The sequence below is a fragment of the Carcharhinus amblyrhynchos genome, chromosome 4, assembly GCF_965287045.1.
Source record: "Carcharhinus amblyrhynchos chromosome 4, sCarAmb.v2.hapA, whole genome shotgun sequence".
In the NCBI taxonomy this organism is placed as follows: Eukaryota; Metazoa; Chordata; class Chondrichthyes; order Carcharhiniformes; family Carcharhinidae; genus Carcharhinus; species Carcharhinus amblyrhynchos.
This window is the reverse complement of record NC_137327.1, coordinates 137,661,345-137,678,539: the sequence shown is the minus strand read 5'-3', so window position 1 is coordinate 137,678,539 and position 17,195 is coordinate 137,661,345. Positions and strand designations below refer to the sequence as shown.

General features: G+C 42.7%; 1 protein-coding gene across 1 annotated transcript in view; it reads right to left on the bottom strand.

The window, feature by feature from the left end:
* The window catches only part of alg13 (ALG13 UDP-N-acetylglucosaminyltransferase subunit), a 56,096-nt gene extending 39,639 nt beyond the window's left edge, over positions 1 to 16,457 (bottom strand). The window contains exons 1-7 of the mRNA XM_080188041.1: positions 16,317 to 16,457; positions 16,021 to 16,104; positions 13,605 to 13,655; positions 10,064 to 10,110; positions 7,060 to 7,132; positions 5,486 to 5,567; positions 1,407 to 1,566 (exon numbers count right to left, since the gene is read on the bottom strand). Of these exons, the coding sequence (XP_080044167.1) occupies positions 1,407 to 1,566; positions 5,486 to 5,567; positions 7,060 to 7,132; positions 10,064 to 10,110; positions 13,605 to 13,655; positions 16,021 to 16,104; positions 16,317 to 16,457 (638 nt within the window). The remainder of the gene's footprint in view (positions 1 to 1,406; positions 1,567 to 5,485; positions 5,568 to 7,059; positions 7,133 to 10,063; positions 10,111 to 13,604; positions 13,656 to 16,020; positions 16,105 to 16,316) is intronic.
* Between the last annotated feature and the right edge of the window lie 738 nt (positions 16,458 to 17,195).

Sequence of the window (17,195 nt, the reverse complement as noted above, 5' to 3'; positions counted from 1 at the left end):
AAACTTCTCTCCCTTTACATCCTGACACTCTGGATGAAAAGCTAACATTCCATCAGTTTTTTTTTGTTGGAACTGATGTTATGAATGCAAAGTTCATAAGGTTTTTTTGGGGCTGTACGTGGGTAAAATGGTGTTTTAAGAAGGGTTGTGAGACCTGCTTCAAATTCTGCTGACAAGAATTCTGAGTTGGCTTGGGTAGGCAAGCAGGCCCAGGATGAAACAACACAGGCAGCAAAGCCAAAAATGTTCACACCTGAAAACAAAGGCAAAAAGAAGCCGAGCTGTAGGTAAACCTGATTTCAGGTTTTTGGACATTAAAAAGTAAGAGGTTGGGTTCTCACAGCGAGACAAAGGATTGCAGTTGATTATAGAAATATCGAAAATAGGAGCAGGACATTCGGCCCTTCAAAGCCTACTCTGCTATTCAACATGAACATGGCTGATCCTGTATCCCAAAACCAGACTCAAGACTCCAGAAATTTATTTCCTTCTCAATTACATTCAGTGACTTCATCTCCACAGCCTTATTTGGTGGAGAATTGTGCAGGTTCACTAACTGCAAGAAGATTCTCCTCACCTCTAGAATAGGTCTACCCATTGAGACTGTGACCCCTAAAAACCCCAGCCACAGGAAACATCATCCCTGCATCCAGTCTGTCTAGAATTTTATAGGTTTCCAAAAAGGATCCCTTCTCCTCTAAACTTTAAGTGAATAAAGCCTTAGTTGACCAATTTCTACCCATAGGACAATCCTGCCATCCCAAGAATCAGTCTAGTTAAGTCAAGAGGGAGGAGTGTATGCATCTACAAACGTGGGAGTAAAAGTGGTTTCTGGTCAAAGAGATGTATGCCATAGCAAGTTAAAGATTCATCCTTGCATGACCTGGAAAGGAAAGAAGTGTGGAGTGTTGCAGGTTTCCATATCTTCTGAAGCATTTGCTCTTTCAACTTCTAAAAATAAGTTTATAAATTATAGTGCTTAACCGCCAAAACCATACCCTATTTCAACAAAATTAGATTTGTTATTTTGCATGTCCAGGTAACAATGGATTACATGAGAAAGAATCAAATTCAGAGAGCTTTTAAAAATGTGTTACTTATGATGCAGCTGTCTTTACATCATTCCTGATTTTTAGGACATTAATTATCCATAATTTGCTTGTTTAATACCATTCATCGAATTATTAGGTGGTGCTGTAAAACAAAGACAACCAACAAGATATCAATTTTGCATCTCATCTGATTATTTTCTGGTCACCAAATATTTGTCATCATTTTAAGTTTGCTTAAGGGACACGAGTAGATAATTTGGATACTACTATTGTCCCTCATCCCACCATCAGTTCACCAACATTTTTAAAATCAATCAGCACCCAAGAATTGATGGTCTAGCCAAACCTACATACCGCACAACTTTCTCAACAGGACATTCAGTGTCATCATTTCCTTGAGAAACACTTCCCCTTCTGGCTTTCTTGCCATGACTGCGGAACAATTCCACTGCTGCCCGAAGTTCTTCTTCATCCACTCCAAAGACATCTCTGTACAACATTTCATACACAACCGCTGAAACAAAAAGGTACAGATGTATTATATTTATGGTTCATTTCCTGCAAAAGGAACATATTGTCAGTTGCATGGCAGACAGATTTCTACAGGGGGAGGGGGTTTTCCTGTTTCTGGGATTTTGGGGGGGGGGGGGGGGGGGGGTGGTGGTGGTGGTGGAAGTCCCAAAACAGCTTTTACACGATCAAGGTTTCCACGATTGATCACCAATCCACGCACCCTCCCCCGCCACACCAGTGACAATGGGAATCCCAACTTCAAAAGTGATTATTAGGCCTTCAGTTCCCCTGCATTGAGTCGTCCAGGAGGAAACACCAATGAGAATTGGTATACCCTCATGTCCTCCACGACATGCAATCAGCAAGCAGAACCCAGAGATGCAAAGGTGAGTTCAGCCTTCAGGCAGGAGAGAGTCATGTCTGAAAGTACCCTGGCACTACCTTCTGGTCCAACTACCGTCTAAACCCAGGTTGCTGGCACCCATCCAGTGTGATATCACATTCTCTCTCCCCTCCCCCACCATCACATGGTGGGAAAACTTGGCGATGGTGCCAGTGAGCTATTCTCCACTTTGCCCATCCAAGATGGAATTTTTCCAAAACTTGGCCATATTTCACACTGAGCCAATGAGATGTCACTGTTTGACAACGCAAGTGGAATTTTGCCAAAACCAAGATAAAAGGGACAGGATAAAACAATTGAGTTAATCGTGCCTTAGCTTTTCTTCCCCCTCCTCAGTTTACAAATCTCTCCCTCTCCAAATTCTGTTCACTTTACTTTCTCTGTTTCCACATTACACCTCTTTTCGTAAAGACTGAAGCTTGGTTGGCTAATAGGTTCGATATAGCACATGCATTGAAGACTTACATTGCAGATTACATTAATGAAACATGAAGTGCAACCATTACTTTATCAAAATTTCCTTGTTACAATCTCAGTGAAACCTCGCAACTTTAAAAGAAATTCAAACTCCTTTATTGAGTGAAAAAAATTAGATTTCACATTCTAAACAAAAGACTCAGCTATCAGAGTTAATCAAAGCAACTACTAATTTATACCAAGACCTTAAAACAAACTTAAATAAGCCCTTCCCATTCCATTTTTATTTCCAACCAAGTGGCCTTTAGACTTTACAAGGCTTGTGTGGAACATAAATACCAATGTAGATGGGGGTTGCTCAAAACGCCTCTCTGTATTGTAAATTCCACGTAAAGTTGCCAGTAGGGAACATAAACACGATTGTGTTTCACATCCTCAGGCTATTACATCAAAGTATTTATTGAAAGCAAAACACTGCAGATGCTGGAAGTTAGAAATAACAAAATGCTGGATATATTCAGCAAGTCTGGCAGCATCTGTGGAGAGAAAGAGGGTTCTGGATCCAAATGATCACTCTACAAAACTGAAGCAAGGTAGAAATGTACAGAATTATACAGTTCAAAAAGGGGGAGAAAAAACTATCAGGATAAAGGAGATGTTGACAAATTTGTCCTGGCCAGCCAAAGGGGTGTGTTGGATGAACAGTGCATTAATGGGAGAAGTTGTATTCACTGCTCCCATCACAGCCTCCTCTATACTTGGGGAGAGTAAACACAGGCTGGGCGATTGCTTTACAGAATGTCTTTACTCCATCCGCATGCATGACCCCAGCCTTCCCATTGCTGCTATCTCAATTCCGCTTCTTGCTCCAGTGTCCCCACATCCATCCTCAGCCCACTGCAACATTCCAACAATACCCAATGCAATCTAGAAGAAAAACACCTCATCTTCCAATTAGGCTCATTACAGCCTTCTGGAATGAACACTAACTTCAACAAGTTGGGGTGGCATGGTGGCACACTGGTTAGCACAGCTGCCTCAGCACCAGGGACCCAGGTTCAATTCCGGCCTTGGGCGACTGAAGTTTGCACATTCTCTCCGTGTCTGCATGGGGTTCCCCTGGGTGCTCTGGTTTCCTCCCACATGCCAAAGATATGCAGGTTAGGTGGATTGGCCATGCTAAATTGTCCCTCAGTGTCTCAAGATCTATAGGTTAGGGGGATTAATGGGCTAAATACTCGGAATTATGGGGAACAGGTCTGAATGGGATTATCCTTGGTGTCGGGGGATTATATGGGGTTATAAGGATAGGGCTTGGGTGGGATGTCGTCAGTACAGACTCATGGGATTGAATGGCCTCCTTGCACGTTAGGGATTCTATGAACTTTAGACAATAAAATCTGTCTATATTTCCTTTGCCCTGACCTATTCATTGCCTTTTATTCTGTCCCACTTCTTCCACCCTTTCCAACTAGTTGATTCTGTATATTTCTACCCTTCAGTTGTGTAGAAAGGTCATCAGAAATGTTAGCTGTTTTCTTTCCAAATACGCTGTGAGACCTGCTGAGCATATCCAGCATTTTCTGTTTTTATTACAGCCAAGGAATTAATGTTCGGAAGGCAAACACAGCAGGCGTTTGGGGAGGTTGACACTGTTTTAGAGCTTCAAGGGCTCTTTTAAAAAAAAAACACAGGTATTGCAACAACAGCAGTAACCCTGCACAGCTCCCCAGCTTAAACAAATACAAGCTTTAGAACTGCCTGCACACACCATGCTTCTAAACATATAATTTTAATGGCCCTTGAAGCTCTAAAGCAGTGCCTCTCAATCTTTAATGACAAACCCCTAAACCCTACATTTCACCAGGAAACCCCTACCTTTAAACCAGGCCCCTTTAGTTCAATATGGCCCCATGAAATCCTCGTAGCATCTACAGAAATATACAAGTGTGACATCCACCCTGACACTCAGATGTCAGGAGGATGGCTCGCCACCACTTGTCTGGGGCAAGTGCTGGAAAAGCTCAGCAGGCGTGGCAACAGCTGTGAAGAAAGAGAACTAATGTTTTGAGTCCAATGTGGCTCTTCTTCTGAATAAATGCTGGTTTTGCCAGTGATGCCCACATCCTATGAAGGATAAAGAGATCTAACAAAGCACTGTGAAGCCACATTGAGGGGCTGGGGTTTTAGTTAGCACTTTACAGAAAGGTTATTAACTTTTACATGATTATATAATGAGACTACATAAAAGGTTTTTTTTTAAACTCAAGAAACCACTGTGGGCCACAATGCAAGAATAGATCAGCTTTGGCTACCATAAGATACAAAGATTATTAACTATGATATAGAATTATGCAGGGATAACCACCATCACTACAGAAAGGCTGTGTTTATTGAGGTGACACCCATCGTCAGGGTTGTTAGACGGCTAACCCCCAGGTGGTTGCCTTTTTATCAGGTTATTGGAGGTAGTGACGGAGTTCAGGAGGAAGAGGCCAGGCTGGAAGATGTCCTCCAGCAGGACATGCAGGTAGGCCCCACGCACACAGAGGCAGCAGCCAAGGTAGTGAGCTTAAGTGGTTAGTGTGCATGTTCAGGCAGCTGAGCTGCTTTGAAGTCCCGGCTGAGAGACAGCAGGTCGAGCTCATTCCAGGATACTGAAGAGCACTGGGCAGGGATGGTCGTCAGGAAGGACACCCTGACGGGAAACACAGGCTCTATTCTCCAACGTGACATGGAGATACTGGAGTTGGACTGGGGTAAACACAGTAAGAAGTCCAACAAATTTGTTGGACTTTAACCTGGTGTTGAGAGACTTCTTACTTTATTCTCTTTCCACAGATACTGTCAGACCCACTGAGATTTTCCAGCATTTTCTGTTTTTGTTTCAGGCTCCAGCCACTGCAATATTTTGCTTTTAATTCTAGAATCTTGCTATTAGAACTATAGAAGATGCTTGTAGTAGTGAGCAAGTATCCATAAACAGTTTGCTTGTGATGCCATTAATCTATTCGTTTTTGCAAATGAATTTGTTTTAATGACAAAGCAGTTAACACAAAATGACAGTAAGTTTTCTAATTTAACAGAAGGACAAACTTACCTTGACAAATGGCTGCATGCCCTTGAAACTGTTTTGTAAACACGCTATCATAATGGCCATTGCTGGAGCAGCAGAGTAAAATCTTTAAAGAGAGAAACACCATTTAATTTCTTTACTTTCTCTTTGGATTTTAAACGAGAGAGAATTGACAAAAGCGTGAAGACAATTAACAGGTTTGAAAGAATCAGTTAACTCAAAAGCAAAACACTACGTGTGTTGGAAATGAGGTAAAACAGAATAGGCTGGGAATATTCAGCAGGCCAGGTATCACAAAACATAGAAACACTAATGGCCCTTCATCCAAACATCAGGATTTTCTGATGAAGGAAGATCGACCCAAAGCACTCCACAGATATTGCCTAACCTGCTGAATATTTGAGGCATTTTCTGCTTTTTAGGCATTAGTTAGGTTTTAATAGCTTTTTTTTTTAAATACAATTCCTATCCCATATCCTCTGTTCCCACAAATACTAACCGTCCCCTCTCAAAACTTCCAAGTGCAGTGATATTCAAGGCGGCGAACACAGGAAAGACAGCGCTGTGGTCTAAGCAGTATCCAGCCCCATCTTACCTTGCTTGTCCCTCCTTGGGCCAAGGGCGTCCACTTCATATCTCCCAATGGTTCCTCCCCAGACATCACAGTCATTGTCTATCCCAGCATTAAACTCCCCCAGGAGGATGATCTTTGGGATGGCAGTGAGGACTCAAGGTCAGAATAAAACCTTCCCTTAACATCTTCATCGGAGTCAAGGGTCAAGGCATTGGTGTCATATCTAATGACAGCCGAGCTGGAGGCAAAACGTCACAAACCTATCATTTATACCATTGGGAAGTTCTGGCAGTGTGTCCAAGATCCAATTCCAGATTGTAAAACCAACTTCATGGACAAGGATTATGGCCAAGCCCTCTTTTCCAGTTGGTGTCTCCCTCTGCTTAATCCTTTAGCTGCCTCTCCCCAGGAAGGCTTGTCTCACTGAAGGCAGCAATGTAAATTCAGAGTCTTGATAGCTCGTGATACACAAGTGCAGTTCTTCTTTCTGGACAATCGCTATAAGTGCTCCAACATTCCAAATTGCAAAATGGCCACGAAGCTGATGGTCCCTCAGACTGTGTCTCCCCAGGTAGGGGACAGTGGTAAAGCCTATTTTTAGGGCAATTTTTTTTAAACCCCCTCCCAGGTATCCTGAAGAGGACTGCTCAATCACAGATACTGCGGTGCAAAGACATCTCAGTTTCAACACAAGTGCCTGACAATCTTCAAACATCTGTGGCCTATGTGCAGATTCTTGACTAGGGACTCCCAGCCCTGTCCCCACTGTCAACTCTCTTTCACCACAGCACCTAGAAATTCAATCCTGGTAGAAGCCTACATGTGATTTTGTTTAGCTATCATAATCCACAGTCCTGATAGGCTATGGATCAAACTTCAATGGTGTGTCAAATCACGTTTGACATGTCATCAATCTCTCTCTGGCCATGGCTTCATATTACTAAATAGTTATTGTAGTAATTAATTTAGAAATTTGTTTCTGTACACAGACATTTTATGTGGATGTGTACAAGATTTTTCTTACCTTCTTCTCAAATCCATTATTAGTAGCTTGTATGGGGGGCTTGCCAGGATACCGGTAAATGAGAAAATCACAACTTGATATTTGGGGAAAAAAGGGAAAGTGATAAATGATTGTAAATTCATGAGTTTGCTTTCTAATTAGATAGAAATCAAGCAATTTGCTATCGAAATCCAGTGCAAATTCACTAATAAGCCTATTCTCTTCCAGATGGGCATACATCCAGTCCCAAAGAATCTTCTCCAATAATTTCCCCACCACTGATGTAAGGCTGACTGCCTGTAATTTCCTGGATTTTCTCTTCCACCCTCCTTAAACAGAGAAACAACGTTAGCTACTGTCCAATCCTCTGGTACCTCGCCTGTGGCTAAGAGGATACAAAGCTTTTGGTCAAGGCCTCAGCAATTTCTTCCCTTGCTTTCTCGGTATTCAGGGATAGATCCTATCAGATCCCGGGGACTTGCCCACCTTAAATGTTTTTCAAAAACTCCAATACCTCCTCCCTTTTTAATCGCAACGTGTCCTCAAATGTCAACATCTTCCTTTCTACACTCCCCATCCACCATATCCTTCCCCTTTGTGAATACTGATGCAAAGTACTCGTTAAAAGGGCTTCACACACCTCATCTGGCTCCACACACAAATTCTCTTCACTGTTCTCGAGTGGACCTACCCTTTACTTAGCTACCCTCTTCCTTCTTATATACACATAGAAGCCTTGGGATTCTCCTTAATCCTCATGGCCCTTTTTTGCCCCAAGTCCCTGTTTAAGCTCGTTCCTGCTATCTTTTCATTCCTCAAGAGCTTTATCTATTTTCAATTTCCTGAAATTTATGTATGCCACCTTCTTTTTCACTAAGCTCACCATCTGTCTTCAGCGTTCCTGAATTTTGCCATCTTTATCCTTCATTTTCCAGGGACATATTTCTCCTGAATTGTTAACAACTGACTTTAAAAAATAACTACCATCTCAGATGTGGATTTGCCCTCAGTCTACTTCCTTAGCTCTTGTCTAATATTGTAGCTAGCCTTCCCCCAGTTTAGTACTTTCATTCGAACTAATTCTATCCTTTTCTACAAGCTTTCTTGAAACCAACAGAATTGTGATCACTATTCTCAAAATGCCCCCCCCCCCAACTGAGCTATCACCTGTCTGGGCTCATTTCTTAGAACCAGGTCTACAATAGCCCAACTCGGGACTATCTACATATTAACTCAAGGAGCATTCTCACATACTGAACAAACTCTGTCTTGTCCAAGCCCCTGACAGTCTATATTGAGGGAGTTAAAAATCACCCATCACAATAGCCCTGTCATTTCTACATCCTCAGCCTCAGTTCCTCCACTTCACACTGAACATGCTAACGCACTGCTCTAGAAAAGGAAAGTAAAGGCTGGAGGGCTGAATTGATACCTAACAAAAAGGGTTTAACTACATCAGATGGAGAAATATTTTCCTTTTGTGGGGGAGACCAAACTAGGGACCTTAAATACAAGATTTTCACTATTACATCTAATAGGGAATTGAAGAGAAACCTTGAGCGGTAAGAATGTTGAATGTCATCAAGCACAGTTACACAAACATCGAAGCATTTAAGTGAAAGCTAGAGAATGGGAAAGAGAAAGAATCTAAGGGATTTCTGATAAAGCAAGACGATGAGGATAATAAGAAGCTTGTTTGAAGCAGAAACCAGCATACGTAAGCTGGGTCAGCAGATTTGTTTCTATGCTCACAGAGTGATCATATTTGTTTGCTATATTCCTCTCTAGCATACCTAATGCTACAATAAAAAGGGCTTTAAAGCTAAAACATCTGAAGTGATTAAATTGTACTCAGTTACTGGCAACAAACTAAAAACTCCCACATGCCAGATATGGATTTGCCCTCAGTCTACTTCCCAGCTCCTGTCTAACACTGTTGTACCTAGCCAATAGCAAACTGGAGAAAAGCTTAAAAAAAGTCACAAACATCTGGCAAGGCTGAAGCAACTCAACTGCCTAGGCTCATTCTTGACTCGTAGAATTTGATTACTGACAAAGGAAGATAACAATTCCTGACTTCACTTACACTTCTCTCTCCATCTCCCTCAATGCACCCAAAAGTTGTTCTTTCAAACTTTTAGATTCACTGAAGTCTCAACAGGTGGTTTGCTAAGTTGCTTACATCCTTTTCACTTACTATTTTCCCCAATGCAAGTGTGTTGGAAATAACAGCACCACCTCTTCACTGCCACTCTGTTGATTCATTTGCACCCAAGAAACAAATCCAGATTTTTTAAAAAAAATTAAATCTTGTAAAATTACACTTAGCACATCAGATGTGCAAGTTTCAAGTACCATTTCAAACATTATACAAGTTCAAAGGTATCCTAATGCAGTCTACTTTTTTTATTGTGTATTTACAAGTTGGAACTGTGCTAATGTGCTGTTTGTTTCTTGCCTCAAATAAACATCCACTCCACCAGTATTAAACAAATGGCAAACTGCATTCATCAATAACTGAATCTTGGACCTATTACAAGGGTATTGACAGACCTAGAGAATGTAAGCAATTAGCCAAGATTGAATAGGCTAGAGTTGTTTTTTTTTGGGAAGACAGGAGGCAGAGGGAAAACTTAATTGGAGACCTATAAAATTGAGAGAGAGACAGGTATAAAAAGTGGACAGGAAAGCCCTATTTCTTTTTGAGCAGTCAATAACTAAGGTGCACAGATTTAAAGTAATTAGTAGAAGGATTAGAGGAATTCTGGAGGAAGTTTCATTTCACCCAGACATCTGCATGAAAGGGAGGTACAGAAAACCTCACAACATTTAAGAGTATGCGGACAAGTGTCATTTCATAGTTGGAATGCGCCAGATTAACTCTGATGAGCTCAATGTTTGCCTTATGTGCTGCAGTATTCCATGATTTAAGTATTTATTCTCTATAGTATAGATATTGACTTATTGGCAAATTGAATGGCTACACATTATGTTCAGCTCTTTATTCAACGGGTTGAGCACTTACCTGTACATCAGTGATAGAGCATTCATTTCCAACACACCAGCCCATTCCTACAACAAAAATATTGCAGCTAGTTTTAATACAAGCTACAAATGTCAGTTTCCCAAAATTTCAGGCAGTAACCACTTATAATGATTCGAGCAGTATTTTGTTCAAGATTCAGCACATCATCAAAATGCTTCATTATATCTAAATGAACTTCAAAAAAAAAACACATGACAATATAAGTGATACAAACTATAATTAAAAGTTATTTACATTATGTACCAGGGTAGCATCACAGCTTGCCTCACGGTGAGTCATTATCCTCCTCCTGCCTAGGCAGCCCAGACTCATCACAGGTGGGTGTGCATCATGTCAGGAGGGTGCACAAAAGGTGCGGAGGGGAAGGTGAATGCCTCCTGGGGGCGGCGGGGGACACAATGATGACAACAAAAGGGATGCAGTTACCTTCACTGCCACCAGGAGCAGGGTTCCTCCTCCTCATTGTGCCACATTCACAAAGACGTGGCACTGTCTCCTTGCTCAGACAGAGCTTTCTGCAGCACGTGGTGTCCAGCAGCTCATTGTAGGATGGACTGTGTAATGGCAGAGTCATCTCCTCCTTGGGCTGATGTGGGGCCAGGTCCTGACCTGTACTAGCGGCCCCAATGTCCTAGTGCAACCTCTGGCCAGGCAGTGGGTGACAACATCTGTCGATTGCTACAGCAACAGCAATCACTGCCAGCTCCGATGGCTCATGTCTCAGCAGCCACATGCGCTGCCCACGCTCCTGCATGGTCACCAATGGCTTCCCGTACCTGCCCTACATATGATGCAGCACCACTCCCAAAGTGGTGGCAGCAGAAGGCAGATGAGGTTCAGCGCTCATGTAGACCATCAGGGTGGTTGTGAGCAGGTCCTCAGTGATATATACCTTCGTGTACCCACCTGGATGTTTGGAATAACCTGGCTTCCAGACATGGAATGCAATTCATACAGATGGGAAGCACCCTCTTGAATTCCATGCGACGGGTGCCCATTGTAGAGAGCACCACGGAATTCACACTGTGCAGAGCTGCATTTACACCTACCAAAGCTTCCTTGATTGAGGCAACAGCAGCCAGATGCCTGTGACTGTTAGTGGGGCCTGGGATGGGATGTCCATGGAAAATCATTAAGCCTTTCCAGCCTAAAAGTGGCAGGATAGAGGGTGCAACGTTAGTGGGATTTGATCTTAACCTCCGGAACCCCTCGGGGATGGGGTGGGGTCTTTCACCAGGCAAGGAAAATACTCTCCACACAGGTGACCCCCAACCCAGGCAAAACCCACCCAAGCCCCTGTGCCACCTTGCACCATGGTCAAGCTGAGCCATCCTGATAACTGATGCACAGCAGTACTCATCTCGCTCTCCCACAGCTGTTACACCAGAACCACCTGACCTACACACCTTTGGACTGTGGGAGGAAGCCTAAGCACCCAGAGGAAACCCAAGGCTGGAATCAAACCTGGATCGCTCACGCTGTGAGGCAGCACTGCTAATCACTTATCCAAGATCACATCCCCAGATGCCACAAATAAATGGAAAGTAGCGTTTACCATGCTACAATATGCAGTATAGTATCAACAATCAACATATGATGGAATACTTAATAAATCAGCACCAACTAAGAAATCGTTGCAGTGATGTGGAAGAAGCAACTTGCTCCGTTGAGTAGCAAGTGTGGTAGATGTGGTTTCTTGTTCTGAAGAGATATTTCCCATATTTGACTCAAACGGTGACTTCAAATATCACTGTTCATGTCTGACCAATAGACTTACTTCTGTTAGCCTCATTGTGATTGACAGCTATATCTTTTGGTGCTGTTCTACCTTGTAGGACCAAGAGATCTCTACATGCCCATGCTCCTGCTATTGCTGAGCTTTCGACAACAACGAACACCTATGTCACTCTGATGGATTTACACTCTTAACTGAGCCATTATACACTAAAAGCTTCATAAAAATGGGTTTTGCCATGGCCTTCCGCTTCTGTAGGTACATTGATTGCAGAATTCAGAGGCAGTATGTTGGCACTTGCCAATGTTAATTTTTACCAATAATGAAGGTTTACCAACTTTCATCTGGGGAACACGTGATCTGAATTGTGACAAATACTTGCACTGGTGGTGTTTTTGATACCTGGATGTTGTGGATATATGTTATGTTTTTAAAGTTAATAAATTTATTACTGTCATAAGTAGGCTTACATCAATGAAGTTACTGTGAAAATCCCCTAGTCACCACACTCCTGCACCTGTTCCAGTACATTGGGAAATAATTTAGCATGGCCAATGTACCTAACCAGCACGTCTTTTGGAGAGTGGGAGGAAACCCGAGTACCCAGAGGAAATCCACACAGACACAGGGAGAATGTGCCAACTCCACACAGACAGTGACCCAAGCCAGGAATTGAACCCTAGCACTGTGAGGCAGCAGTGCAAGTCACTGTGCCAGTGTCACCCCAGGATATGTAGGGATATGCTCTTCGCACCTTGGTCATCAGTTTGGCTAGTCACTTTGCATTTGCTTTTCCTAGGAGATCCAGTATAGTCACTGTTGCAACTTAAGCGTGGCTTCTCGCAGCTCATCAGGCCTTTGCTCTTTTGCATTGCTGCTGCCAGTGAGCATTTTTGCAAAAGTTATGAATACCAAACAATTCTTCTGTACATGCAGAGGTCATAAAATTGCCATCTTCTTGTGTTAGCAAAACACAGCATGGCAGTGCAAGAGACAAGGCCTCGCTATCATCTTCAGTCAGAGGTACAAAGTAAATGTTCCTTCTAAACTTCTTCATACTCCCTTCATTACAGATGCCAGTCTCCAACCAAGCTCACTGAGTGGCAACAAGGGCTGACTGCACTTTATAAGGTTAGAGATCCTGACAATAACCTAGCTGTAATGTCGAAACTTCTATACCAAAATGAGCTGAAATCTTAGCCAACTTGTTCTAAATGAGTGACATTGGCATCTGCCCAATTAAGGTGAACATTACTCATAAGTGATTTGTCCACAATAAAATTGGACAAATCCAACCTGACCAATTAGCCTATTTCCAATCACTGAGCAAAGAGTCTTTAGTTTGGATTCCTCCAATCAAAACCACTCGATTCCAAGAGCTCTTTGCAGCCTCAGCCCAACCATGGACACAAGGGTATGGTGGCAAGTGATAACACTGCCACACAGCGCTTGGGATCCAGGTTTGATTCCTGACTTGGTCACTATCTGCACATTCTCCTGTCTGAGTGGCTTTCCTCCGGGTACTCTGGTTTCCTCCCGCAGTCCAAAAGATGTGCTGGTTGGATGCATTGGCCATGCTAAATTCTCCATCACTGTACCCCAACAGGCAGAGTGTGATGACTAAGTGATTTTCACAGAAACTTCAATGCAATATTAATATAAGCCTACTTGTGACACTAAAACTTTTGGAAAACCTTTTGAATTCCAGAAGTGAGTGATCTAACTTGGATAACAAAACAACATCAGCCAGTATAAGACCAAGATAGCAACTGTAATCACTCCTACCTTGGGATCATCCAAACGTTCCAAATGCTTGTCAAAAGGACCATCAATAAACTGAGAAAACAACATTAGAAAGTCCATTTCACAAATTATCTTTTAATGTCAACATATAAAAAGCTCAAAGCAAATTCCTTTGCGCAATTCCTTAGATATCGCGCATGCAGTCACAGCTTTGCTGTTGAGAAGAGGAACAGGAACTTTAGAGAAAGGGAATGCGGGGTTTTTGTGGATTTTAAAATTACTAGTCTTATGTTTTATTAATTCTCTCGGTAGACAACAACTGCACATTCTGGCTAACTACGTATCAGAGGCATATTTATTAGAAGTCAACACAGAGCAGGAGAGCCACAGTCAGATGAACATATTGGGAGAAAGCGGAAGAGTCATCTGTCTAAACTATAGCCCCGATTCCTCTACCCTTCCAATTTTTAGAAAGCAAAGACAGCAACCTGGAAGATCTAGCCCTCTCAATGCTGCCTTCCCTACACGGACCTCCTTCAACGGCCCAATGAGACATGAGACATACGCATCAAGAGCGGGTGAAATTTGCGGCTGCACAACTTAATTCATATTGTGATGGGCCTCCAAAATGTTGTGCAAACTGGTTATTTCTATCCTGTAATTTAAATTGCCCTTTCGCAAAAAGAAGTAGGTTCACTAGGGAAGGTCAAAAACATATTAGAGAAGCTAAGAGGGTGTAAGGAAACCGAAAGTTAACACGAACGGGAATCCCAAAGTCTTCTATTGAATTACAGCATGGCAAGAGGAGTGGGGCCAATTAGAGACTGAAGGAAGATTTACACATGCAGGCAGCATTAAAAATTACTTTACATCTATCTTTCCCAAGGAAGATGCTGCTGCCCAGGTCATGGTGAAAGATAAAAGTAATTCAGATACTAAGGGTTTAAAATTGATAAGGAGGAGTTATTGGATTTGATAAGGATGGTTGACGAGATGCACTAAATGATACTTAGGTAAGTGGAAATTGCAGAGGCACTGGCCACAGGCTCGGAAGAGGTCCACGAGGGCTGGAAATTAGACCCTTATTTGAGCAAGGTTTGCAAAGATGAGCTGAGCCATTACAGGGCAGTTCAACTTCAGTGATGGGGAATCCTCTGGAAGCAATAATTTGGGATAAAATTATCAATTGGGAAAACGTGGGTTAATTAAGGAAAGCCAGTGTCGATTTGTTAGGAGCAATCACACTCAACTAACTTTGATAGTGCCCTAACTTTTGAGCAAGGTTACAGCTTATGGAATAAAAGGGGTATATGGCAATATGGACACACAGCTGGCTGGGTTGTAGAAAATAGTGTAGTGGTTAATGGATGTTTTCAGATTGGAGTTTCCCCAATAGTGGAAACAGTGATGGTGGTAGGGGCCTTGTTCTGTCTGATAGGACCTAGACCTTGATACATAGGGCAGCATTTCAATATTTGTGGATGATAGAAGATTTGGAAGCATTGTGACCAGAGGAACAAAGTAAACTCAAAGAACAGAGACAAGTTAGAAGAATGTGTGGAAAAATGACAGACAAAATCCAATGCAGAGAGGCATGAAGGGATTAATTTTGGTAGGAAGAAGGCAGCAGAAAAAAATACAAGGGATCTGGGTGTAAATATGCATAAAGTCACTGAAGGTGGCAGGATAGATGGAGAGTGATTTTAAAAAAAGCATACAATATCCTAGGCTTCATTAACAGAGACATAGAGAATGAGAATAAATTTGTATAAAATGCTGGTGTGGCTTCAACTGGAGTATTGTGTCCAGTTCTGCGCACCACACCTTAGAAAGAATTGTGATGGCACGAGAGAAGGTTCCAGGGATGAGGAAATTCAGTCAGATGGCATCTGTTGGGACTACATTTTCCTTAGGAAAAAGCCATGGGGAGATTTGATGGAGGCTGAGGAGTCTGGACAGATTAGGTTGGAAGAAATGGTTCCCACTGGTGGAAGGATTGAGGAAAAAGAGGGTATGTTTTGGCAAAAGTAGCGGTGGAGACACTTGAGGGGAACTTTCTCACCAGTGGTTCGGTTCTGGAATTGCTCGGTGTTGGATACTGGTTTAATGGAGCATTCAAGAGGGAATCTGATTTTGAGAAAGAAAGAACATGTCTTTAGGACATTTTCATTATTTATAGGTTAGGTAGGGTTGTTGGGGAAAGACAGGATGTTGATGGTGTATTGCCCATTCCATACACAGTCACGATGGGCTAAGAATACCTATTGTGAAAGACACATTGGAAAAAGTCCTTTAAAAGGCCAACCACTCCTCCTATCTACTTGGGTAGATAGCTATAGATTCCCCTCCCGTTTTTACACCCCAGCCGGGCCACACATCTGGAAGACTACCATTTTCTGAGCGGTTCACAAAAATTAACTCCTGCAATTTTCCAAACAACAATTAACAAGAGTCTTACTGCCTCAAATTTGCTTCTGTTCGCCCTCATGTAAATCACGCAGGCTTTTCGGATCTCCAAGTGAAACATTTGCGTCATGAAGAGCTATCAAAACAAAAACGGGGGGGGGGGGGGGGAGAGGAGACAGAAAATTACCAAGCAGGCTTTCCAATTAAAAAAAACCTGTCGATTGTAAACAAGACCCGTTTACGAACGTCAGTTTTAGTAAATAAAACATGTGAAGTGGAAGTTGGTCAAACATCGCGGAGTGGAGGGCGGTGGTTGTATGTTTAGGGATGATGTCCATGTTGGTTTACCTGCTCAGAGACAGTCCTGAAGAGACAGGAGCCATCCTTGGCGGTGAGTTTTCGATACAGTCCCTGGCTGCTCAGACACTCATCCATGGTCACCTCACTCAAAGACTTCTGGCCGAAATACTTTCTAACCCCCTTCTGCATTTCTCCACCCCGCCATAAGGCAACGTATATTTTTCTTCTGTAATAAAAAAGTTTAAAAACATAAGCTGTGTATTTAAAAAAAACACACACACTGGAGTGGAAAAAAAGATTTCCCCCTCCCTAGCTGTGGTGGACTATTTTGTGAGCAGAGTTAATCTGCCGGGTCCAGCTAGCAGACCAGGTGCCTCACATCCCACTGATTACAAATAACCCTCACCCCCCCCCTCCCCCCGCCCCACACACACACAGACATACTGTCTCCAACAAACTCACTTCGACCAGTTGTTATTTACATTGCCCTTTTCTATAGTCAGGGCTGGCCATGTAATATACACGTTTAACATTATGCACACAATCAAACGGTGTTTAGGATTTTTAAAGTCATCTTCCCGAAAACCTGAATTCCAATACAAGAAGGAACGGTGGCATAGCGGATAGCACCGCCGCCTCCCAGTGCCAGGAATCTGGGTTCAATTCCAGCCCAGGGCAACTCTGGAATTTGCATGTGTCTGTGTGACAAAGATGTGCAGGTTAGGTGGATTGGCTATGCTAAATTGCCTTACCATCAGGGGGGGAATTAGCAGAGTAAATAGGTAGGGGGGATAGGGACTGGCTGGAATGGTGGTTGGTGCAGGCTTGATAGACTGAATGGCCTACTTCTGCATTAGGGATTCTATGATTCATTCTATGAAGAAATTTAGCCAACAATGTGTGATCATCAGCAAGTATGCCCTCACT